This window comes from Pneumocystis murina, assembly GCF_000349005.2.
Source record: "Pneumocystis murina B123 chromosome Unknown supercont1.14, whole genome shotgun sequence".
NCBI classification, from domain to species: Eukaryota; Fungi; Ascomycota; class Pneumocystomycetes; order Pneumocystales; family Pneumocystaceae; genus Pneumocystis; species Pneumocystis murina.
Window position 1 is genome coordinate 205,289 of NW_017802372.1, and position 23,873 is coordinate 229,161.

The following is a 23,873-nucleotide window of genomic DNA, read 5'->3' on the forward strand; positions in this document are numbered from 1 at the left end:
ATTTATAAAAATTGATGATTTAAACAGTAATTAGGATTTAAGGGACTTTCAACAGTTAATTCAAGGTAGATATTTAGGTTATTTGAATATGAGACGTTAAAAGGATTTATTTATTGTATTATATTGGCTAAATAAGAAATTAAGATGGAAGAAGATGATAAAGAAATTTATGCACTTAAAAATGGCCAAGAAGTTGTTAAAAAATTCAAAGAAGACCTTTTGGAGTTTTTGAAGAGCTTTATAGACATTAATTGGAATGTTGAAAAAATAATTTGTCCAGTATTAATTTTTTTATACAATATTTCAGATATTTATTGACATATTTGGTTAGCTAAATATTTTTCAAGAGCAGCCAGAGCTATTAGATTCAGAATTAGAAAATCTTATTCATCCAGTCATTGATGTTATTATAAAAGAAATCAAAAATAAAGTATCTTGTGATTTTTTTTTATATATAAATAGATTATGTTATATATTATATATATATACAAAGATCTGTGGATTTAAAACTATTAGTAGGTATAAATTTTCTACAAATATTTTTTAAAATTTTAGTAAAATATTTCTATAATGATTTTTATTTATTTGAATCAATTCTTTTTTATATGCAAAATATACCTCAGGAAGATACAGAATTATGGATTACTAGGTATATTCTGCTTTTATGGTTATCATTGCTTTGTATGATACCGTTTGATTTATCAAGAATTAACTCAGACTTATCTGGAAATACGAACATTATTGATTCTTTATTAGTTTTATGTAAACGGTATCTTTCTATATCTGGAAAAGAACGAGATGCAGCCTCTATTTTGGTAGGAAGACTACTTACTAGAAAAGATACCTATAAATTACATTTGCCATCATTTATATCATGGATACGAGATACTTGGATATTAGAAACAACATCTGATTTTATGGTAAAAATATCTTATAAAATGAAGCATCTTCCTTAAAATTATAGAAAATTGGATTGTTATCCTCATTATGTAATATTTTCAAATCAAATGACAGAATTTTTCTACTTACAATTGCAAATGATACATTTTTATTATTGCAACTAATAACACGAAATAAACATTCTAATGACAAGATAAGACATTTAACAACAAAATTATTTCAACGGGTTTGCTTATGTTTTCTTAAACCACACGAAGCATCATGGATTCATAAAATAGGTTAAAAATCTATATACGTGTAGTAAATGTTTATTATTTTTAGAACAAAATTCTTTAGCTAAGAATTTGGGCATAAAAGGCATTGATATTCAGGAGTTATCGGCAGATATTGATGATGTGGCTCTACATCCAGCAATTGAAGAATGTTTATACTTATTACTAGAAAATATTTCAGACACCAGTACAATTGTTAGATATTCATCTGCTAAAGGAATTAGCAAAATTATTTCTCATATTCCAGAGTCTAATGCTAATCAAGTAATATCAACAGTTATTTCATCAATTAAGGATCTAGATGGTTCCTATTCTATAGAAACCTCTAATGACATAGTATGGCATGGCGTATCTATGACAATTGCAGAATTTTGCAGAAGAGGTTTATTATTGCCTTATAGATTAAGGGAAATTTTACCAATACTTTTAAAAGTTGCATTAAGTTATTTTAAGCTATCTTATTAATATTATATATAGGCATTAACTTTTGAACAAAGGAGAGGAACTCAATATCTTGGAAATAATGTAAGAGATGCAGCATGCTATATATCATGGTCTATATTTCGCCGATATTCAATTGATAATGTAATACATTTATTTCCAATGCTCGCAGAATCATTATTAATGGTTGCTATATTCGATAAAGAAACAAATGTTAGACGAGCAGCGAGTTCTGCATATCAAGAGGGCGTTGGAAGATATGGAGAATCAATATTTCCTCATGGAATTGAAATTATTAAAGAAATGAATTTTTATACATTGGCTACAAAAAGAAATTCTTATCTTAATGTTTGCTTTCATCTATTTAAGTAATAGTTATATTTAAGTTTCTAGTCTCAATAATTTTTAGATTTAATGAATATCAAGATTTAATAATTTCTTATTTAACTGAAAAAATGGCCTATCATTATGATAAAAAAATAAGAGATTTATCATCTCAGATTTTAGGAAAGATAGCAGAAATAAACCCATCAATTGTCTCAAAAGCTATTCCAGTTTTGGTTTTTTTGTATATATTTTTTATATTATCTAAATTTTATAGTTGATGAATTTTGAAAAAAAAGATATTATTATGCAGCATGGAACTCTTGAAATATTAGCAAAAATACTTACTAAGGTGCAGTACAAAGATATTCCTTCAGATATAATTCAAGTATAATTATACCAGTTTTTATTTATCTATGTATTAATTAATATAGAAATTTGAAGAATTAATTTGTGAAGAAATGCTACCAAAAAATACCCTTAGAATTTATCCTGATATTTATGGATCAATTTGTCGATATATTATTGAAATATCCAATACAAAATATGCAAAAGAGGCATGTTTATTACAATGGATGGACTATATAAAATGTTCTTTAAAAATTGATAGTATTCACTATGAAGCTAGTCAAGCGGTTAGTTCTTTAGCTAAAAGATTCGATCTTCGTCTACAATTAAATGAATTTATTATACATATAAAATCCAATTTTAATAAACAAGATACTTTTACAAATGGATTACTCTGTGTATTAGGAAAAATTGAATATTTTGAAAACTATCAAGATATACTAGAACTTCTTGTGCTTGTTTTAATAGAGGTAAAAACAAATAATTTCATATTAAAATTATTTAATAATCATAGATAACACCATTGTCTGATATAACGTTTAAAAAAAATTCAATTAAAGCTTTAGGAGAGATATTATATTCTTCTAAAAAACATTCATCATTGTCTTCATTTAGTAGGTTATTAAAGTGTCTATTATTTTCACTAATTTATATCTAGATATCCAATATTTACATTTAGACAAATTAACTCAGCTATTTTTAAACGGTCTAAATGATTATTCTACAGGATTTGCGGGAGATGTTGGATCCTGGGTCAGAAAGGAATCTATGATCTCTATTTTTTATATTCTTGAACTAGCTTTTGATTATAATATTGATTATTTTTTAACCGATGCAATATTTCATTCCATTATTGGGAATTTATTAAGGCAAACTGTAGAAAAACTTGATAGTCTAAGGGTTGTAGCAGGTTCTCAACTTCTTAATATTGTTAATTTATGTCAAAATATGAAAAAATCATATTTTTCTCAATCTATTGAATTAATTAAAAATTCTCTTAAAAGGTAAGCTGATTATGATTATTTTTTAAATAATAAACTATAACTAGAATTCATGACTGGAGGATTCCTAGGAATGTAATACCAAATATTATTCAATTACTTTGCATTAGAGAATATCAAGAATATATTCTTATAGGTTTAATAAATAGTATTAATGGAAACGAATCATTGGTAATTTCATAAAAATACACATCATGTTTTTAATATGATAATAGACGAAAGAAATTGAGCACCATTTAATATTTTATTTAATTAATCTTCCAATTGAAAAAAATCAAAGTAATTCTTTAACATTATTAAATTTTAGCAATTCATTATTGAAACTTTGTGATTCAAATATTACTAATAATAATTTCATGATATGTTTCATGATATTTTGTAATATTCTATTTGAAAGGCTAATATTTGAATCTCTTGTTGGAAAATTTGAGTAGGTCAAATTCTATATTTAAACATTATTTAAATAGTTCTAGTTTTGAACACCTTTTTAACTGTATCAGAAAAAGTTCATATAAAAGCAAATCTATCCAAAAGATATCATTATCAATCAAAACGTAGGTTCTTTTTTGAAAAAAAATAATATGTTAATTTCAAAAAGCTATGTAGAGATCTCGAAATTATCTATAAAAATAGCATCAGAATCCCTAAATGAACTTTTATTACTATTACAACATTCTTATCCCGTGGTAAGATTAATTATTTTTAATTATCTAAAATCATTATTTTTAGATTAGAGCTAGGGCAGCAGAAGGATTATATATGGTATTAACTGAGAAAGAATTAAATATTTCTAACCAGGAATTGTATTCAAATCTCATCAATATTCTTATAAAAACTAGTTGGTATTTATAACAGTCTTATGAAATATTAAATTAATAAAATTAGGATGGAATCAATAGAAGAAAATAAGCAATATGTTGAAATTCTTCAGAATTCAGTATTAAATTTATAAAAATATTTTTAATAACAGTCCACCTTATACAAATGAATTTTTTATATAAATTTATCATATGAAAAAATACTATTTTAAATATAAACAATAATGTCATAAAATTATTATTCAGATTCATTAGTTTCTTGTTTTAATGTATATTTAGCTAGAATTTCCTCATAAAATTTTTCCAAAGAAACTTTATCAGAGCAAAACTTTATAAAATCTGCACAGAGCTTATTTGATTCTAGAGTTAAATCTTTAATGTTTCGTTGTGATTCAATATTATATTGATTTGGGGCATGAACCATAAACCCAATTCTTGACAAATATAACTGATTTGTTAACCATAAAATAGTATTATCATCAGCGATCTGAGCAATAGCTGCCCCTGATCTATGAATATACTGAGAGTATTTATAAGAAGGTTTTCCCCATGAATATGTGATATCAATAGATTTTGGGAATTTACTTGCTGACTCAAAATCCAATACAAAATCAAACTTCCTTAATAAAAGAATACACCAAAAATCAGGATCCTCTCCCAAAATTTCATCTGATTTTATTAAATGAGGGACAGGAGGAGGTGGTAGCACTAATTTAATCGAAATAGTAGATTGAAGTGGATTTTTATCATTAATTTTACAGGCTTCATCTATAGGAACCTCAACAAGTTTGAGACCATATTTCTCAGCAATTCTTTTCCAAGACTGTATTGTATTTTCGACAAAGCGAGATGTTACACTAACCCATTCTAAACGAATATGATAACATGATTTTGGATTATAAATTCTATCATAATGCAATCTTATACATTCAGGCCTATAACTTTGTTTTTGCGTATCAACATCATAAATCAAATATTTGCTTAATATTACTTTCTGAATTTTTTTAGTAGATGTTGAAATTTGATAATTTGATGCAATAGAATCTGATCTTGAAAGATTTCCAGAAACAGCATTAATAGGAGTAATCTTACGCGTTCCAAACCAGCACTTAGGAGTTTTTGATGATGAATATTCAGGCTTTAATCGATAAAAAAAATATCCATCCAAAAACTGATGATCATTATTAACGTGTTCAAATAATCCTTTAGAAAGCAACTCATTCCCATAATAAACTGCTTCTTCTCTTGTTGAAATATCCGAAAAATTCTCTAGTAACCATGTAACCATATCCATACCAATGAAACAATTTTCATATAATTTCAAATGCCACCGACGATCTTGAAATTTAATGCCTCTAGGACCTTGTATTTCCTGTGCAATACTATTTAATTTTGCATCTAGTGTCTTTAATTTTTCATTTCCAGTATTCGAATTTTCTTTATTTTGAAAATTATATTCAGAATCAAAACTTTCAATTTCTTGAATAATAAAAGCAGGTATATTTGAAGTAATAAAAATTAAATCCATATTATTACCATCTTTCCAAGATGTATGTTTAATCCTATCTCTTTCAAATGAATTAAGATATTGGCCTTTTTTTATTAATTCATAAATTTTAAGTATGCCAAGTATGCGAATTTCTTCATCAGTTAAAACATCTGTACTATTAGCATTAAAATAAGTTAAAATTTGGTGAACAGGCATTGTTTTAATATCCACTGGAATTAAAACGAAACGAGATCTCCAATACTTTATTGAATCACTTAAATTATCCTCTTGTCCAGCTATTAATTGATCAACATAATTCCAATTTTGATTTTCAAACGGATGAGAAGAAAAAGTAATACTTCTAGGTTGATACCCACTATTAGATAAGAACCAAGTATGATATTTATAATTTATTGGTCCAATAGGACTATATTTTCTAATAAATCTCTTTACTTGAATATTATATCCAGAAAAATCCCCAGTTATTTTGTGAAATTGATAATTATCAAGTGCCAAATATATTGTTTTATAAAAATTATCCAAAGGCCCCTGAAGAGTATTCTTTTTATTTAATTTACACACTGGAGAATGTTGAGATAATATGATTGACTTAGGATCATCAGCTAAAACAGAATCTCCAATAACTATTTGAAAACCTTGATTAAGCCGTAAATTTATAAGTTCTATTAGAAGGGAATGCTGATCAAAACTAACTTTTTCTGGGTCAATAGTAATTGTATATGTATAATCTTGATAAAGTTCACGCAATTCCTCAGCACTAGGAAAAAGATCTGTTGAAAGAGGTAAAGAAGCAGGGCTACAAATTGAAGACCAATTAACTTCCTCTATATTTCTTTGTTTTGGATGAGCATCTTTCCATTTTTTATAATATACATCCGAAGGAGGTGGATTAGATAAAGGATTAGATGGATATTGAATAATCTGCCAAAATGAATCCTTTTCAGGTTTTAATTTTTGAAACTTTTCTAAAGAAAGAGATTTTCTGATATCCATGATTTTTTCAGGCTGTTTTGACATAATAGTATTAATTTTGTTTTTTATAGAATCCTTTTTAGAATCCAATCTACTCTGAAAAATATAAGGATATTGAGGATTATTTTGAGAAATTAAAAAATCTGTTTCGTTAGATTCTAACTGATTACTTTTTGTTGTCAATTTCTTAGTAGTAGGTTTTTTTTGTGTTGCTAGAAAAGAAACAGAAGTAATGCTTGGGAGAGCTTTTAAATATTGGCTACTAAATAATTCTCCCATACTTAGAATATTTTGTACAAAATATCTTTTTGAAAGAGTATGAGCCTTAGATGCAACTTTGTCTACTTTTTTATGCACAGAAAAAGGCTCTTTATCAGACTCTTTATATTTCGCCTGTTTCTTTACATCATCATTTAAAGTCGAAATGTTTTCCAGATCAGTTTTCTGAGAGAAGCTACGATTCTTTAATATTTTTTCCTTCTCATCTAAATGTTCATTGTTTAAAGAATTATTATCCTTTCTATTAATTCTAAAAACATTTTCATCATATTCTTCACAATAAGATGATATTTTCCCATCATCAAGTAAATCAAATTCAGGTAAATATTCAATAGCAATTTTACTAGCTTCATTCTCCATTATTCCCATCATTTGTAATTCATGCATTTTGCAACTTGTAACAAAACTAGTATTTTTCTTTGTTTTATAATTCCAATAACTAACTTGACAAAAGTAAGGAACTGCATATACCCATGATTCATGTTGATGTAAAGAACTAAAAAGATTTTTATTCGACATATTTAAGTTTAAACTAGAAGAAGGATATACTGAAATATTATCTGCATCCTGGGAATTGTTGATTTCATTAGAAGATTTTTTCTTATATCTAAATAAAGGAACAATATGAAGCGGAGGTTTACTCAAACATATAAAATCAATTTCTATACCAGTACTAATAAGATTTTTTGCGGTAATTTCTAACATTTTTTCGTCTACTTCAAAATGGCCAGTTCCTGGTGTTACAATAACAATACTTGCACCCGTTCTTATAAGATCATGATCAATATAATCGTAACAAAATTGTTTTGTTACAATATTAATAGCCTCAAGAACATTTCCTTGTAACGCATATGACATACTTGCAGAAACCAAACCCATGCTTTCATGAGATAATTCATTAATTCTTTCATACATGAGGACATCTTTCTTGAATTTTTGAAGTTCTTGCTTTAATTCAGATATAGTTGTCATACATTCACCTGAAAATACATTATCGAATACAATTTTAAAAAAATCCTGAGAATATTTCGAACATGTCTCATAATAATCTTTATAATTTCTTATAATTTTCTGGGCCTGAGATGAACAATAATTTTCCTGAGATTGAGAAAGACAAAAAGGGCCTATCCCATCGTAATAAACTCTAGTAAAAAGAATAATTGTAACACTATGGCGTGTACCCATATTTTTCCATCTTTTAAAAAGCTCAGGAAGAAATCCATCAATCGCTTTATCAAAAAAAAGTTCACCATCTTCTTCAAACTCCCACATTTCCTTACTCATTTGAAGGAAAAGAAAACATTTTGCGCTCTCTGATCGAAATATTGGTTTAGTTTTAGTCGAAACATAAGCAGAATGTTTCTTTTATCATTAATATATATTAAAAAAAAATTTAAGATATACTTTTTTGCCATTTATCCATATTTCTCTAATATCTGCCCTAAGACTACCAGAAAAAATCATTTTCTCTCTTTTCCATATACATTTTCCTTGTAAATCTTGTGATAAATTCCACATATCTGATCTAGAAATATATTGATCTTTAAAATAAATAACAATATAATCCGCTGAAATAGACATTTTATCCTCAACTATAGTCACTTTTACATATATTCTATTTCTTAATCCAAAAGCTGCTGAGAGCGTCGTTGAAATAGAAATCTTTTTCTCTAAATCCAAATTTTCTTATTCTTTTAAAACTAACCTGCAAATTTGATTGCTTTTTTTTCAAGTCCCCCTCTAAAAACGTAGGAATAGCAAAAAGACGTCTAGAATTCCTACTTATTCCCATTTGTTTTCCCCCTAATCCCAACAATTTTGGAGATGATTCATAACCTGTTTGTCGGATTTCAATAGCTGATGATGCACTTAAACCCGGAACAAGATCCTCATTAATAATCACATCATGATTAGAAAAAGACCTGTCGTGAACCCATAGCGTAAGCACTGCACCTTGCATACCTTTATAAAAAAAAAAACAAGATTCTAAATTTTCATGAGGTTGAAAATCGAAGCAATGAAAGACCGGCTTTTTAAAATATTAAAAAATGGAGAAACCAAGTAAAAACAATAAACCAAAAGATAAATCTATTTACCCTATTTAATAATTTTGTTTATAAATTTGTAATTTATTTATTAAAAATTTGAAATTATCGAGATTATCAAGATTAGATTATCGAGATTATCAAGATAATCTAAAATTATAAATCAAAGAATGGATGAATTAAGATGTCGATAATAGATGCTTCCAACAATCATTGAAATTATTGTAAAACCTTGTGCATAAACTCTGTATCGAAACATGCGATTTGCAAGCCTTTTATTATTTTGTTGTATAGCAATAGCCGCACTAAAAAGTGCAAGACATGTTGCAACCATTCCCTATTGATGAATTAAAAATAGTCTTTCGTAATAAATAAATAAGTCTAACTATAGGGACTAATGGTTCTTTTTTAAACTTTTCTATTATTTTTTTCCAATTATTTTTTTCAGTATTTTGAGAAGCGGTAGACATTTTTTCTTTAAAAAGAATATTCTATTATGTTGTATTTTGAGCCAGTGTAATATCAAAATTTTATAGTATTTTTATATGAATAAAAACATTTCTTAAATGTTTTCAATAGTAATAAATATTTACATTATATAATAACCAATCATCTTTTCAATTTTCGAAAATATATAATATAAAAAATGTGATATTTTTGATATGAATCAAAAATCTTTTTTCTAAAAAAAACAAACAAAAAAGTAAAATTATTTTTGCATCAATTCATTTAAACGCAATTGTTCCTCCAATTTTTGCATAATAGCATTATTTAATACAAACCGATAATCCGATGCCATAGAGATACATTTATTGATAATATAATCTATTTTACATTCATCCGTTGAATTTAATCCTAAGCCATATGACCATAATTCAGTTAATTCGTCTCTTACTGCCATATATCCAATAACTATAGAAAACATTTTTTCAATTTCATCATCATCTGTAGGATCCATTACAAGACAATTTTTTTTATTAATAACTGCCGCTGATCCTGTAACCAAATCTATACATTCTATACTTGCATCAGCAATAGCAGCAGAAGCACATGTGATAGCTGCTGCAAACGTTGATGATTCTCCATCTGCCTCAAGGACAAAAACATAAACATGAATAATAGATTTAGGAAAAATATCCAACTGAATTGAAGGAGATATGGCTGCCTCAAGATGCATAGACATATTTTTCTCAATTATTTCTCGATTATGATAATATCTTTGTTTTAACGCAAATGATGCATATTTAACTTCACAATTAAGACGAGCAGTAGAATGAAAAGACGTAGCCTTCTTAAATTGCTGAGGACCATAACTAAAAACCAATAAATTTCTTCCAATTTTTTTCTAAAAATCTTTACACTGCAGAAACCATTTTTATCCGTTCTTGTTCAAGATAAGCTGAACCATCTGCCTTAGTAATCAACCCCATCTTCAAATCTTCATTCAATTAGCCATTTTTAACCATTTTCTCCCTATAAACCCACATATTTTCCTCGACTCATGTAACGGCCTTATACGCTCAATTTTAGTCCTTTTTTCACCATTTAAATCCTCAAAAAAAACAGGAACATCTGAAATAACTGTTCCAGTAGTTTTTCTACGTTCTGACATCTTTTTTTTCGCAAATAAAACCTCTTTTTAGCCTTTTTTCCTGTCTGTTAACCGCTTCTCGTCCCATAATCGTACGTCAAAAAAAAGTTTTTCTGAAAAATAACAATGGTAAGCCATTCCTTATGCTTTACAACAATTTAAAATAAAAATCCATGAATTGATTGGTTCTATATAATAGCCCTCTTTTTTTCAGCTGAAAAAAAGGTTTACTAATGTGTCTTTATAGTCTAAAATGCAGATTGATGAACAAAAGCCTTTGGACGTTGTAGATCATCTCATTGATGAAGGATTGTATTCAAGACAATTGTATGAAAGTACTTATTTGCATTTATAATTTCTTAATATGTGGAAAGATATGTTTTGGGACATGAGGCAATGAAACGAATGAGTATATCAAATGTCTTAATTGTCGGGTTAAAAGGACTTGGATGCGAGATAGGTCTATTCTGGAAATATGCTATTTATTTTTTTAAATGTTTATTAGCAAAAAATATATGCCTTGCAGGTGTAAAAAACATTACATTATATGATCCTACTCCTATACAAATAGAAGACATGTCGTCACAGGTAAATCAAAATAAATAAAAGAAAAGGAATGTTCTGATATTTAGAAAAGTTCTTTTTCAAACATAGGGATATTGGAAAACCTCGAGATCAAGTTTCAGTTCCATATCTTTCAGAATTAAATCGTTATGTTCTTGTTAATTTTTTGAAAGAGGAATTCAATTACCATGTTTTGGATAAATTTCAGGTAAAAATATTTTAATAGTTTTAATTTAGGTATATTAAGATTAAGATTGTTATATTAACAGAAACTTCATTAAAAAGACAGATAGAAATAAACGACTATACACATGAACATGGGATATATTTTATTTCTACAGATGTTCGTGGGTTGTTTGGGTATATATTTTGTGATTTTGGGAAGGATTTCTATATTTTTGATACAAATGGAGAAAATCCAATTATGGGTATTATTTCTTCAATTTCGCAAGATGGTATTGTTACTGTTCTTGATGAAACACGACATGGGCTTGAAGATGGAGACTATGTCACTTTTAAAGAGATAAAAGGAATGGAAGCATTAAATATGTCTTCCCCAAGAAAGATTCAGGTGAAAGGTTAATTTTTTTCTCTTTAAAATTCGTAAATTCAAACATTTTAGGTCCATATTCATTTTCTATAGGGAATATTGATAATATTGGGGAATATAAAGGAGGAGGAATATTTGTTCAAGTAAAAATGTCGAAAAAAATTCAATTTAAATCTCTTAGAGAATCTATTGTTTCTCCTAGCTTTTTGACAAATGATTATTCTAAATTAGACAGACCATTGTTACTTCATATAGCATTTCAAGCATTATATTCATTTTTAGAAGACTATAGACGTCTTCCTAAATCACGCAATGAAGAAGATGCTGAAATTGTTTATACTATTGCAAAAATCATATCTTCTAAATATTCAAAAGAATTGAAATTAGATGAAAGAGTAATCAAAGAGGTAGCATACCAAGCTCGAGGGGATCTTAATCCTATGGCAGCTGTTTTTGGAGGGCTAGCTGCTCAAGAAGCATTAAAAGCTATTAGTGGAAAATTTACTCCTATCCAACAATATATGTATTTTGATTCATTAGAAAGTCTTCCAACTTCATGCAGATTAACAGAAGAATCTTGTTCTCCTGTATGTTTTATATGTAGTTACTTTTACTTATTTCTTTTAGATTAATTCTCGTTATGATGGTCAAATTGCTGTATTTGGAAAAGATTTTCAGCAAAAAATATCAAACTTTAGAGAATTTCTTGTAGGAACTGGAGCCATTGGTTGTGAAATGCTGAAAAATTGGGCTATGTTAGGCCTTTCAACAGGTCCCAAGGGGAAAATATATATTACTGATATGGATACTATTGAAAAAAGTAATCTTAACAGGCAATTCCTTTTCAAATCAAAAGACGTTGGAAAACTTAAGTCAGAATGTGCAGCAGCTGCAGTGATTCAAATGAATCCGGAAATCACAGAAAAAATTGTAACATATACAGAAAGAGTTTGCCCAGAAACTGAAAATCTTTTTGATGCAGATTTTTTCGAATCATTAGATGGTGTTACAAATGCGTTAGATAATGTTAATACTAGGATATATGTAGATCAAAAATGCGTTTTTTACAGAAAACCTCTTTTAGAATCAGGAACATTAGGAACTAAAGGAAATACTCAAGTTATTTATCCCTATTTAACAGAATCATATAGTTCATCTAGAGATCCTTCAGAAAAATCTTTTCCCATATGTACTATAAAGAATTTTCCAAATCAAATTGAACATACTATTTCTGTAAGTAATCCGATCTATATATTTTGATCAATTCAAATATTTTAGTGGGCTAGAAATCTTTTCGAAGGATATTTTAGACAACCTGCAGAAAACGTTAATTTATATCTTAGTCAGCCTAATTTTATTCAGGAATTATTAAAACAAAGTGGAAGCCAAAAAGATATTTTAGAAATAATACAAAGCTACCTTGTGACATCTAAACCTTTGACTTTTGAGGAATGCATTGTTTGGGCACGATTGGAATTTGAGAAGAAATTTAATAACGATATACAACAGCTTTTGTTTAATTTTCCGAGAGACTCAATTACTTCAAACGGCGTGCCATTCTGGTCTGGTCCTAAAAGAGTTCCTACTCCACTTATATTTGATATAAATGATGAACAACACTTAGCCTTTATTATTGCAGGCGCTAATTTGCATGCTTTTAATTATGGACTTAAAGGTGAAGTAGACAGAGGAATTTATAAGAGAGTTTTAGATAATATAATAGTGCCAGATTTTTCACCAAAAGCTGGCATAAAAATACAAGAAAATGATTCTGATCCTAATATTGAGATAGGGACTAAGGCAGATTCTAGTGAACTAAATAATCTTATTAGTTGTTTACCTCTTCCATCAACCTTGGCCGGTTATAGACTCAATCCTGTTATGTAAGTTGACTATTTTCAGCAGTTTGATTTTATTGATAAGAGAACAGCTTTGAGAAAGATGATGATGTAATTTACTTTTGATGAATTAATTTAGATGTTTAATTATTATAGACAAACTATCATATAGACTTCATTACAGCAGCATCTAATCTTCGAGCATTAAATTATGGAATAGAGACAACAACTCGCTACAATACAAAACTTATTGCAGGAAAAATCATGTAATTTTTTTCAAAATTAAAAATAACATAATTAATATATTTATAGTCCTGCCATTGCTACTACAACTGCTCTCGTCTCAGGCCTTGTTTGCTTGGAGTTATATAAGATAATTGATAAGAAAAATAAACTTGAAGACTACAGGAATTCATTTTTAAATCTTGCATTACCTTTTATTACGTTTTCTGAACCAATCGCATCTCCTAAACTTAAGTATAACAATAAAGAAGTATCTCAAATATGGGAAAGGTAAATAACTTAAAGATAATAAAAAATTTTATAAATATATATAGGTTTGATATTTATGGAGATATTACTCTCCAAGAACTTCTTCTCCATTTTAAAAATAACGAAGGACTTACAATTACAATGTTATCTAGTGGCGTAAGTCTTCTTTATGCATCGTTTTTTCCTGAAAAAAAACATCAAGAAAGACGACCAATGAGGTTTATATCTAAAATAAATAATTTCAAAAACATTATTATTAATAATATTAGATTAACACAACTTATTGAACTTGTTTCAAAAAAACCTGTTTTGGAAAATAAAAAGACAATTCTTTTAGAAATTTGTGCAGATGATGAACAAGGAGAAGATGTAGAAGTTCCCTATATTTGCGTTCAGTAAGTATTATTATATTAATATTTACAATAACTCATTTTAAAAGCTTAAAATCATAATATACATCTAATATCAATACTTCTCTACACTTTTCAATCAATCTTTTGTCATCTTTTTTCTTTCTTTTTAATTATCTACTTTATTCAATATTCTTATCTTTTTTTCATATTTTTCGCTAACTTCATCATGTCTCAAATATCACAAAGTATAGATAAATTCAAAAATGTACCAGATGAATGGTAAAAGAGAACAGAAAACTATTTTTTATTTCTGATTCTATTTTTTTCTAGTCCGGGAACATCATCACAAACTGCCGGTCAAGCATCTATATGTAAAGGTTGTCCTAATCAAGAAGCATGTTTAACAAGGAATCCATTGCCCGATCCTGATATTGATTGTATTAAAAAAAGGATGGAATCAATTCAAAGAAAAATTCTTATTTTAAGTGGCAAGGGAGGAGTAGGAAAAAGTATGTTTACAGCTCAATTAGCATGGTGTTTATCAACCGATAAAAAACAAGTAAAAATAAATGATTTATTATTAAAAAAATATCTTTTTAATATAAATATATTAAGGTAGGTATTCTTGATATTGATTTATGTGGCCCATCAATTCCAACTATAATGGGTTGCAATACCGAACGAATTCATTCATCAGGCTCTGGATGGACACCTGTATATATAACAGACAATATTAGTGTTATGTCAATTGGATTTATGCTTCCAAGTGAGGAAGATGCTGTTATTTGGCGTGGAACTAAAAAAAATGGCTTAATTAAACAATTTTTAAAAGATGTTGAATGGTCTGATTTAGATTATTTATTGATTGATACACCTCCAGGAACATCAGATGAACACATGAGTATAGTACAATTTTTAAAAGAAAATGGAATTGATGGTGCTATACTTATAACAACACCTCAAGAGGTTTCTTTACTTGATGTTCGTAAAGAAGTAAACTTTTGCAGAAAAATAGGATTACCTATATTAGGAATCGTTGAAAATATGAGTATTTTTATTTGTCCACATTGTCATGTATGTTTTTTTATTTTTTAAAGCTTTAAAAAATAAATATTTAGAATTCTTCACATATTTTTAAAGCAAATACTGGCGGCGCTTATGCTTTTTCAAAAGAAATGGATATCAATTTTCTTGGTGAAATTCCTTTAGATCCTAAAATGCGAAATGCATGTGATGAAGGTTTAAATTTTATGGAAGAATATCCTGATTCACTTACATCCCAAGCCATTTTGAAGATTGTTAATGGTAAGTTATTTAATATCAATATTATATTCAATTTAATAAATAAAAAGAACTGTCTCAAAGATTAAACAGTTAAAAATTATTTATGATACAATATAAAATTTATCTCAGAAGTTTGAATAATTAAAGTATCTATAAATATCAAACACATTAAAAAAATATTAAGAATCTTTCTACACAGTAATCTAAAATTCCATCCTTAAGAGCAGATGATTTACTAGTCTCAAATCAACATCAGTATGCTCTATTTCTTCTATAATACGAATAATTTGTTTAATAAAACCTCTAATAAGGTTTTCATCAAACTGTTGTGGAACTGTATAATTATTTACAAAGCAAGAATTAATAACAGAGGCAATTAAGTTTACAGATAAAAGAATCTTTTTTAAAGTTGCTAAAAAATTATCATTTTTCAAAAATAATTTTTTAGTTAAACTGAATAAAAATTGCTGATGACATATTTGAATGGATTCAGGATCATAACTAAAATCATCAGAAAAACAGGACATTAACTTCTCATATTCAGTTAGAATAACATTTGCCTAAATGATTATTTGATAATTAATAATTGATTATCAAAACTACCTGAAAATAGGCCCAAAGACCATCTAAAAAATATAGTACATAATTAGCAGTGGCCCAATAAGAACGTTTAATTCTATCTGGATTAGCAACAACCCGCCTTTCCCTCCATAAGTCAGATAAAAGTGTTCGTGCTTGTTTAATAGCAATTAGATATGAAAAAATATCACTATACTTTTCAACATCTTTTTCTGAAAAAAATAAAGTTAATGGCCATGGTATTGAAAATGAAAGAATAATAGGAACTCCAATTAATAAATCAGAAAAGGACGTATTATGTACAGAATCTTTTGAAATTAAAAGCGATAGCATACGTCTGTTTGGAATATTGTCATCAAGATTTAAATTTTCTTCAAATCTACTTAATTCTTTAAATGTCCTAATCAATATAATTGATATTTGTGTTTGTTTTGACATTTTTATAACTTTCTGCTTATTAAAAACTTCTTTGAGAAAATAAAAAGCAAATTCTGAGTATTGAATTAAATAATAGTCACATAATAGCCTAATAAGATTCGTAATCATATTTATTGAAATAATATTTTTGAAAATGCTTTTAGAACAATTTTCCTTAATTTTTTTAATAACATTTTCAAATAAACACAAAGAAATCGGATATTCTAATGTCAAAATCAAATTCATGTTGTCAGAAATAACAGAATGCTCAAAAAATTCATCTCTCAATACATTTTCCATTTTACAAATTGCTTTTCCATTCGTAAAAATATCATATGCTGCTTTCTCAGAAACAAATTTTGGAACTTTCTTCATATCATATCTATATTCTTCCAAATCTTTTTCTTTAATCACAGAAATATAAAATTCTTCATTTAATGGAATTTTTCCCCAAAACATCCATGGAATCATCCTATTAACCCATGATTTCTGCATTAAACATAACAAAAATCTTGCTATATTCTCAATATCTTTATACCCTGCTTTCATATCTTCTTCTAACTCATTCATTATCTCTTCTTCCTTACAATTTTCTTTAATTTGTAAAACAATATGTTCTAAATAATCCATTCTTCTATACCATGGTTTAAACATAATTTCTATTTGTGAAAGAGAAATATTATCTTTTCCACCAACAAGTATAGAATCTTTAGAAAGAATTTGTTCTTCAATTTCAAGAATTAACTTCATAAAAGGCTCACAAATCTCACAAATTCCCATATAAACTATATTTATCCATGATTTTTTTAATTCCAATGATATCCTTTTATTCTGACGCAGGAAACTATGCTGACGAGCCAATTTACAGAGAGAATGAACAAGAATTCTCTCTGAAGGATGAATCCAAGGTGAAGAGTCAAATATTGAAACTAATTGATGAGAAGAATATGATGAAAGAAGAATAAGAAGTTCATGAAACATGCTTATTTAATACTAAAAATAAAAGATAACCCTTTAAAATATGTTATTTTTGTTTTTTTTTAAAAAGCCTATCTGTCTTGAGCTTTCTCCATATTATTTTTTTCAAGTCGAAAAAAATTTAAGATATTTTTTTATGGCACCAAAAGAGAAAAAAGTATCATCATCAGTAGAACAAACATCAGTAGGACCTCAAATTAAAGAGGGGGAGCTGTAAGTATTTATTAGATTTTTTTTTAGAAAAAAAAACATGAATTTCTGACAGATTTTAGGGTTTTTGGAGTTGCACATATTTTTGCAAATTTTAATGATACGTTTGTTCATGTTACTGATTTATCTGGAAGGGAAACAATCGCACGTGTCACAGGTATGCATTTTTTCTTTAAGATAAGGAAAAAACGGGGAAAAAGGGGATAAATATGTAAACTTTTCTTAAAGTCAAAAATTTATCCAGAAAAAAAAGAAAAAAAGGCATCATTTCATAAATACATATTTATTTATATCTTCTTTTTTTTTTATTTTAATATTTAATTCTATTTCAATAGGCGGAATGAAGGTTAAGGCAGATCGAGATGAGTCTTCTCCATATGCAGCTATGCTAGCAGCGCAGGATGTTGCTGCTCGCTGTAAAGAATTAGGTATTACAGCGCTTCATATTAAAATACGTGCAGCAGGAGGTACAATAGAAATATATATATATATATATTAATTAATTAAAGGAACATCTACAAAAACACCAGGGCCAGGTGCTCAATCGGCATTAAGAGCCCTTGCAAGATCTGGAATGAGAATAGGAAGAATTGAAGATGTAACTCCGATACCAACAGATTCAACTAGACGAAAAGGCGGACGAAGAGGTCGTAGACTTTAAATATAGTTCAAATAAAAATAATATATATGTATTTTAAAATTTTGTTTATAAAAATTATTATGCAATTCATAACACAAAATTTAACGATATGACTAAATTTAAAATTAGTTTTATATTTTCCCTCATTCTTGTATAAAATATTACTTTTTGATATTTTGAACGAGCTCCCTTCCCTCCAAACTTCTTAGGTTCACACCGTCTTGGATCTGCAACAAGTAGTGTTCGATCATAGCTCACTAATGTCTTTTTCAACTCAATTTTACTCTGCTCATCTACATATTTCTGATAATAAGCAACAATTGCCTTAGAAATAGCCTGACTAAATACATTTAGCTAATATCTATGTATAAAAAAATATACCGAATAGCATAAATTTGAGAAACACGGCCTCCGCCCGAAACACGAACACGAATATCCACATTAGAAAACTTATCTGGACCTGCAATTAAGATAGGCTCATAAATCTAATGATATAAGTAAGATCTATTTTATATAAAAAACTTACTTTAAGACGAAGAATTTCTGGCTTAATAAGATCTATAGGAGATCCGTTTATTTTAAAAAGGCCTCTACCTGCTTTGCAATGAGCAACAGCTGTTGCAGTCTTTTTACGGCCAAATGTTTGAACAAATTCCATTTTCTTGAATTTGAAAAAACCGAGCAGAAAAATAAAACAGTAAAGGGTTGGGTCTAATATATAGAATTAGGGTTATTACTAGGGTTATTACTAGGGTTATTACTAGGGTTATTATTAGGGTTACTATCAGGGTTATCAACAAGGGCAAGGGCAAGGGTCAGGGTTGAAGTTAAAGGTTCAGTTGCTTAGGGTTAGGGGACTAACATCATTTAAGTCTAGGGATAAGCTAGGTATTGCGATAGTTCACCAGACAGCGATATGTTGCCGCAGCAACACTCTGGATTTAAAAATTAATATTATACTTCTAGTTATGCATTTACCTGTTTATTCACATTGGATTATTCGTCCTCTCTTTAGGAAAGATATTTCATATAGAAAACCATGGAATTTTCTTTCACGCATTATTATTTTTGGTGTGGCTTTAATTTCTCGAATATTCATGATATATGGTGTTCGTCGTATTAAAGTAATTGGGGGAGAAGCTTTTTTAAACCTACTTAAAACAACAAGATATCAACAAGGTCTTATTACAGGTGTGAAATAAATATTATAAAAAAGAATGAAGAGAAAAGAATAATTTAATGAGGGTTATAAGATAAATTTATATATGCTTTATATAAATTATCAGGTCAATGGATTAAAAAAGACTTAAGGAATAAATATATGTTGAAAGGATATAAATGGAAAAAATCAGAGCAAGTCTTGAAATTATATGTTTGAAAAGTATAGTTAGATACTGAAGTGCATATAATTGGATTAATCTATGCATATAATACCCTCTTAAGATCTCTATTATTCTATATTTTTTAAAATTAAATTTTCATCTTTAACTCTTCTTCAGTATCAAATCATCTTAGCGTGTATTATCGATTTTTTTGGGGGTTATCGATTAACTTATTTATGGTAGACTCGATGATCCTCTTCTCTGGGCAACATTTCCTTTTCGAACATGGTTTAATACACGTATTCGATGGTCTCTTGCAGCATCCGATATTTGTTTTACTAATCGATCGGCATCTCTCTTTTTTTCTCTTGGACAGACTCTTCCTATTGTTCGTTATGGTGCAGGACCATTTCAGCCAAGTATAGATGATGCTATTCGACTGATTTCTGACCCAATTTGTGCCTGGGTTCATATTTTTCCTGAAGGAAAAGTTTATCAACAGCCAGAATGTGCTCTAGGAATATTTAAATGGGGAGTTGCGCGGCTTTTTCTTGAAGCAGCACAACGGAGTACAAGATTACCAGCAGTTGTTCCGGTATTTTTTCATGGAACGCAATATCTGATGCCTGAAACCCGTGGATTTCCACGCTGGATTCCACGTCTTGGCCAAGGTATTGAAGCAAGGTTTGGTGCACCAATTCAAGATAAATTGAAACCATTTGTCGAAACATGGAAAAAATTGGGGTCAGATCAAACAAAATCAACAATATTTCATGATAATATTCGTAGTCTACTTACGGCAGAATTAAGGAAGCATGTAAACCGCTTAAGACAAGAAGCAGGTTTCAAGTAAAAATTATGAAGAATATTCTGAAAAAGAATTGCAATTTTTTAAATAAGTCAAATTATTCTTTAAAAGAAAAGATAAAAAATAATTCTCAGATATTTACATGCTCTTCCACACAATACGTACTTGCATGACTCCATAGCATTTTATGGACATTTTATATACATTTTTAGGAGCCTTTTATTAAAAGATATGAATTAAAATTTAAATATTTTCTTTAACCATCTGTTAAAGATACATTTTGCACTTTACTCGTCTTACGAGCCGTTCCAATCACAGTATTATTAACCTTTGTCGCAAAACGCAAGCTACAAAGACTTTCCGATAAATGTTGAAGTAATGGCGATAAGGTAACTAGCATTAGGGTTTTCGAATGGCCTCCTAACGAATATTGTAGCAAATATGTTAACTATGAAAGAAATTAATCAAGATGGATGATAAGAAAGCTATAAAAACCTTTGAATTGCGATAAGGAATATGTCCCTTGGGATTACTAAGAGCAGATATAACATCACCCAAACAACTGAGACTTTTATTGATAGCTTGCGTTTCTTTGAGACGATCTCCAATGCTTTGACTTTGGGAAAGACGTTCGGATCCGGCGAGATCAATGAGATTAAGAGTACCACGCGATGTTTCACCTGTTATACTATTGGTTCCATAAAGTGTAAGAATAAAAACTGAATGAGAACGACTAGATCGCTCATTTGCATGTGTTGCAGCAACAAATCGGTTATTAGAAGCCTTTTTAAGTATTGAAGATACTTTAGAAGGGGTATCAAGGACAACTGTGGTTAAATCAGTAACAATTGTCCTGCATTCTTTAGGATCATGTCGAATTTCATGTTTTTTCTTATCAAATTCATCAGGATGACCAAGTAAGTCATTAATATGCTCATTATAGATTTCAAGAAATTGTCCTTCCATAGAATAGCACCAACCTTTTTCAGATAAGGCATGAGCAGTATTATAAATTTGATTTACAGCACGTGGAATCATACCATCTTTTGCACACATCGTATATGTTTTCCCAGAACCAGTTTGTCCATATGCAAAGATACATACATTATACCCGTCCAATGCGCTCTGCACGAGCTGAGAAATCTCATCAAAAATCATGTCATTTGAACATTTAGGAGAAAAAACCTATATCATTTAATAAAAATGAAAGAATTAAATTAATTACTTTATCAAAAGAGAAAGGATAGCTTTTAGAATGCACAGATCCCAAAGATGATTCTACTGTTTGTCCAAATATCTCAATTTCTTTTCCTTCTTTTGATTCGTCAGGATATTTGATATCTACTGCACCGTTTTCAGGCTTTTCATGCTCTAAAAATGGTCTCACTCTACAAAATACACGAATATTCCCTTTAAGTTCTTGAATTTGATTATGTAACTTTCTACGAAATGTTTCTTCTTCTCTGAGTTTTTTGCAATATATTTCTTTTTCCTCCTGTGCATCTTTAGCTAAACGAGAAAACTCTTCAATATCGGCCTTTTGCGAGGCAATCTGGGACTCCAATTTTCCAATCTCAGTACGAAAAACAGATACAGATGATTCAAGAGTTAGATTGGATACGCATTTTTCATTAATTTCATTCTAAAGAAAATTAAAAATAAAATTAAAAATATATACAACTTACACGAAGTGAAACATTTAAGATTTTTTCCCTTTCAAGATCAGAAGTGACCTCATTCAAAGATATTTTAGTCATCTGTAATTCTCTTTCTTTTGCATCAAATGCCAGATCGGCTTTTTGTTTTTCAAGCGCACTCTCTATTTTAAATTTTTGCAACTCCAGAATGCTTTGAGAACATGCTTCTTCTATTGCAGTTGTATGTTTTTTCTCCATCATTTCCATTTCATTTTTATAATAACTTACTAGAGATTCCAATTTCTGCTTTCCATCTTGTTTGATTTCATCAATTTCTTCTTTATATGTCTTTTCTAAGGATTTAATCTCGTCTCTATGTTTCCTTTCGAGTAAATCAATTTCATCCCTATTTTTCCTTACAAAATCATCCATTTCATTTCTAAATTGACGGCGTTCATCATCAAGTTTTCTTTCAAGCTCTAAATTTTCACATCTTAATTTACTCAATTGCTCATCCATTTCCAGCTTTCGTGTTAATAAAAAGGATCTTGCTTCTTCTAATTCATTCATCAAACTCTTTTTAACAACTTCTAATTCATTTACTAATCTCTATGAAAAAACAGCTAGAAAGAAAAAAATAAACTTACACTTGTGACGTTCACTCTCAAGCGCAGTAATAATTGCATCCTTTTCTGCATTCCCAATAGAGATTTGTTCTTTTAATTCAGAATATGCAATCTCCATATCCTCAAGTCTACCTCTAGTATCCCAAGCAGGACGTTTAGGTCTATCTCCTAATGTTTTAGTACCTGATCGTTGTATCGTTTGAGAATTCAACATTGTATTGGGTAAATTGCCTCCAAGAGTCGAAGCAGATCGTACATGTCCCCCATTTAATGAACGACTAAGGCCAGGTTGACAAGTCTTTTGATAAACAGATACAGATTTATTATTTTCATTGACAGACGATCTATTATTACTACTCCCAGAAGGCTTTCGAGGTGCAACTGCCCGTTCTACAAGGGTTTTTCTCTCAGAAACAGTTGTATTTTTTTTCTTAGAATTATCAGACACATTAATTTCTAAATCTTTAAGAGATCTCTTGGTTCCTGAGACATTTCTTTGTGGAATAATATTAACTGATGATGTAGAATCAGCCAGAGGATTTGTCTTTATTTTAGTTATCGGAGATACCATTCTCGACAAGGGCTGGGGAAGTCTTGATTGCTACAAAAAAACATAATTGATCAGAATATTTTCATAAAAAACATATAAACTCACATTTTTTTCTTCCATTATATATAAATTTTCAAACCTCAATTTTTAATAAATCGTACATAAACATAGGTTACTACAGTAACAGTCACGTGATATATAGTAGAAAAAGAAATATTTTCAATAAAAGGAATAAAAAGATAATTCTAAGAAGGAAAACGACTTTTTTCCTCGTGGAAAGACTATTCAAAAGTTTTTTTATATATAAAATAAACTTTTTTCATATATTGAAATAAAATTTATTTTTAATTGGGTTTTTAAGGCTGTTTTTTTAAACTGATTAGATCTTTTTAAGATAAATATATTAATTTATGAATAGGTTACTTTTTACCTTTATTTTTCTATATATTTAAGACAAAAAATTCAATGTCGAAACGATAAAGTTCAACCGACTTAAAAATAATTTTTTTTAGGAAAATAAGGAT

General features: G+C 28.6%; 11 protein-coding genes across 11 annotated transcripts; 5 read left to right on the top strand and 6 right to left on the bottom strand.

The window, feature by feature from the left end:
- Positions 1-144: 144 nt before the first annotated feature.
- On the top strand, positions 145-4,238 carry PNEG_02941 (hypothetical protein; the record flags this gene model as incomplete). The annotated part of the gene is made up of 17 exons (XM_007876794.1): positions 145-279; positions 332-515; positions 556-920; positions 965-1,178; positions 1,222-1,604; positions 1,650-1,981; positions 2,023-2,173; positions 2,215-2,325; positions 2,372-2,755; positions 2,800-2,899; positions 2,944-3,289; positions 3,334-3,457; positions 3,502-3,716; positions 3,760-3,840; positions 3,885-3,972; positions 4,016-4,128; positions 4,172-4,238. 17 exons carry the CDS (start codon positions 145-147, stop codon positions 4,236-4,238), a joined length of 3,393 nt encoding a protein of 1,130 aa, XP_007874985.1.
- Positions 4,239-4,342: 104 nt separating this feature from the next.
- On the bottom strand, positions 4,343-8,825 carry PNEG_02942 (hypothetical protein; the record flags this gene model as incomplete). Its single annotated transcript, XM_007876796.1, has 3 exons — positions 4,343-8,227; positions 8,270-8,527; positions 8,571-8,825. The coding sequence occupies 3 exons, from the start codon at positions 8,823-8,825 to the stop codon at positions 4,343-4,345; spliced, it is 4,398 nt and encodes a 1,465-aa protein (XP_007874987.1).
- A 248-nt stretch (positions 8,826-9,073) lies between these two features.
- Positions 9,074-9,380, bottom strand: PNEG_02943 (hypothetical protein; the record flags this gene model as incomplete). Its single annotated transcript, XM_007876797.1, has 2 exons — positions 9,074-9,247; positions 9,297-9,380. The coding sequence occupies 2 exons, from the start codon at positions 9,378-9,380 to the stop codon at positions 9,074-9,076; spliced, it is 258 nt and encodes an 85-aa protein (XP_007874988.1).
- Positions 9,381-9,619: 239 nt separating this feature from the next.
- Positions 9,620-10,559, bottom strand: PNEG_02944 (hypothetical protein; the record flags this gene model as incomplete). Its single annotated transcript, XM_007876798.1, has 3 exons — positions 10,396-10,559; positions 10,270-10,348; positions 9,620-10,223 (listed from the first exon to the last, which is right to left on the bottom strand). The coding sequence occupies exons 1-3, from the start codon at positions 10,520-10,522 to the stop codon at positions 9,620-9,622; spliced, it is 810 nt and encodes a 269-aa protein (XP_007874989.1). The 5' UTR covers positions 10,523-10,559.
- A 45-nt stretch (positions 10,560-10,604) lies between these two features.
- Positions 10,605-14,438, top strand: PNEG_02945 (hypothetical protein). Its single transcript, XM_007876799.1, has 15 exons — positions 10,605-10,630; positions 10,749-10,828; positions 10,876-10,961; positions 11,007-11,089; positions 11,139-11,273; positions 11,319-11,643; positions 11,688-12,202; positions 12,243-12,848; positions 12,894-13,498; positions 13,546-13,564; positions 13,610-13,719; positions 13,766-13,966; positions 14,011-14,163; positions 14,215-14,340; positions 14,385-14,438. The coding sequence occupies exons 1-15, from the start codon at positions 10,628-10,630 to the stop codon at positions 14,395-14,397; spliced, it is 3,060 nt and encodes a 1,019-aa protein (XP_007874990.1). The 5' UTR covers positions 10,605-10,627; the 3' UTR covers positions 14,398-14,438.
- An 86-nt stretch (positions 14,439-14,524) lies between these two features.
- PNEG_02946 (hypothetical protein) lies at positions 14,525-15,676 on the top strand (the record flags this gene model as incomplete). The annotated part of the gene is made up of 5 exons (XM_007876800.1): positions 14,525-14,577; positions 14,629-14,857; positions 14,914-15,372; positions 15,417-15,603; positions 15,651-15,676. 5 exons carry the CDS (start codon positions 14,525-14,527, stop codon positions 15,674-15,676), a joined length of 954 nt encoding a protein of 317 aa, XP_007874991.1.
- Positions 15,677-15,785: 109 nt separating this feature from the next.
- PNEG_02947 (hypothetical protein) lies at positions 15,786-17,559 on the bottom strand (the record flags this gene model as incomplete). The annotated part of the gene is made up of 2 exons (XM_007876801.2): positions 15,786-16,142; positions 16,186-17,559. 2 exons carry the CDS (start codon positions 17,557-17,559, stop codon positions 15,786-15,788), a joined length of 1,731 nt encoding a protein of 576 aa, XP_007874992.1.
- Positions 17,560-17,692: 133 nt separating this feature from the next.
- PNEG_02948 (40S ribosomal protein S14) lies at positions 17,693-18,427 on the top strand (the record flags this gene model as incomplete). Its single annotated transcript, XM_007876802.1, has 4 exons — positions 17,693-17,769; positions 17,829-17,923; positions 18,102-18,233; positions 18,276-18,427. 4 exons carry the CDS (start codon positions 17,693-17,695, stop codon positions 18,425-18,427), a joined length of 456 nt encoding a protein of 151 aa, XP_007874993.1.
- Positions 18,428-18,507: 80 nt separating this feature from the next.
- Positions 18,508-19,064, bottom strand: PNEG_02949 (40S ribosomal protein S16-B; the record flags this gene model as incomplete). The annotated part of the gene is made up of 4 exons (XM_007876803.1): positions 18,508-18,519; positions 18,572-18,746; positions 18,788-18,891; positions 18,933-19,064. The coding sequence occupies 4 exons, from the start codon at positions 19,062-19,064 to the stop codon at positions 18,508-18,510; spliced, it is 423 nt and encodes a 140-aa protein (XP_007874994.1).
- A 712-nt stretch (positions 19,065-19,776) lies between these two features.
- Positions 19,777-20,581, top strand: PNEG_02950 (hypothetical protein; the record flags this gene model as incomplete). Its single annotated transcript, XM_007876804.1, has 2 exons — positions 19,777-19,787; positions 19,972-20,581. The coding sequence occupies 2 exons, from the start codon at positions 19,777-19,779 to the stop codon at positions 20,579-20,581; spliced, it is 621 nt and encodes a 206-aa protein (XP_007874995.1).
- A 211-nt stretch (positions 20,582-20,792) lies between these two features.
- On the bottom strand, positions 20,793-23,469 carry PNEG_02951 (hypothetical protein; the record flags this gene model as incomplete). The annotated part of the gene is made up of 6 exons (XM_007876805.1): positions 20,793-20,984; positions 21,032-21,721; positions 21,762-22,178; positions 22,222-22,775; positions 22,821-23,400; positions 23,455-23,469. 6 exons carry the CDS (start codon positions 23,467-23,469, stop codon positions 20,793-20,795), a joined length of 2,448 nt encoding a protein of 815 aa, XP_007874996.1.
- Positions 23,470-23,873: the final 404 nt, after the last annotated feature.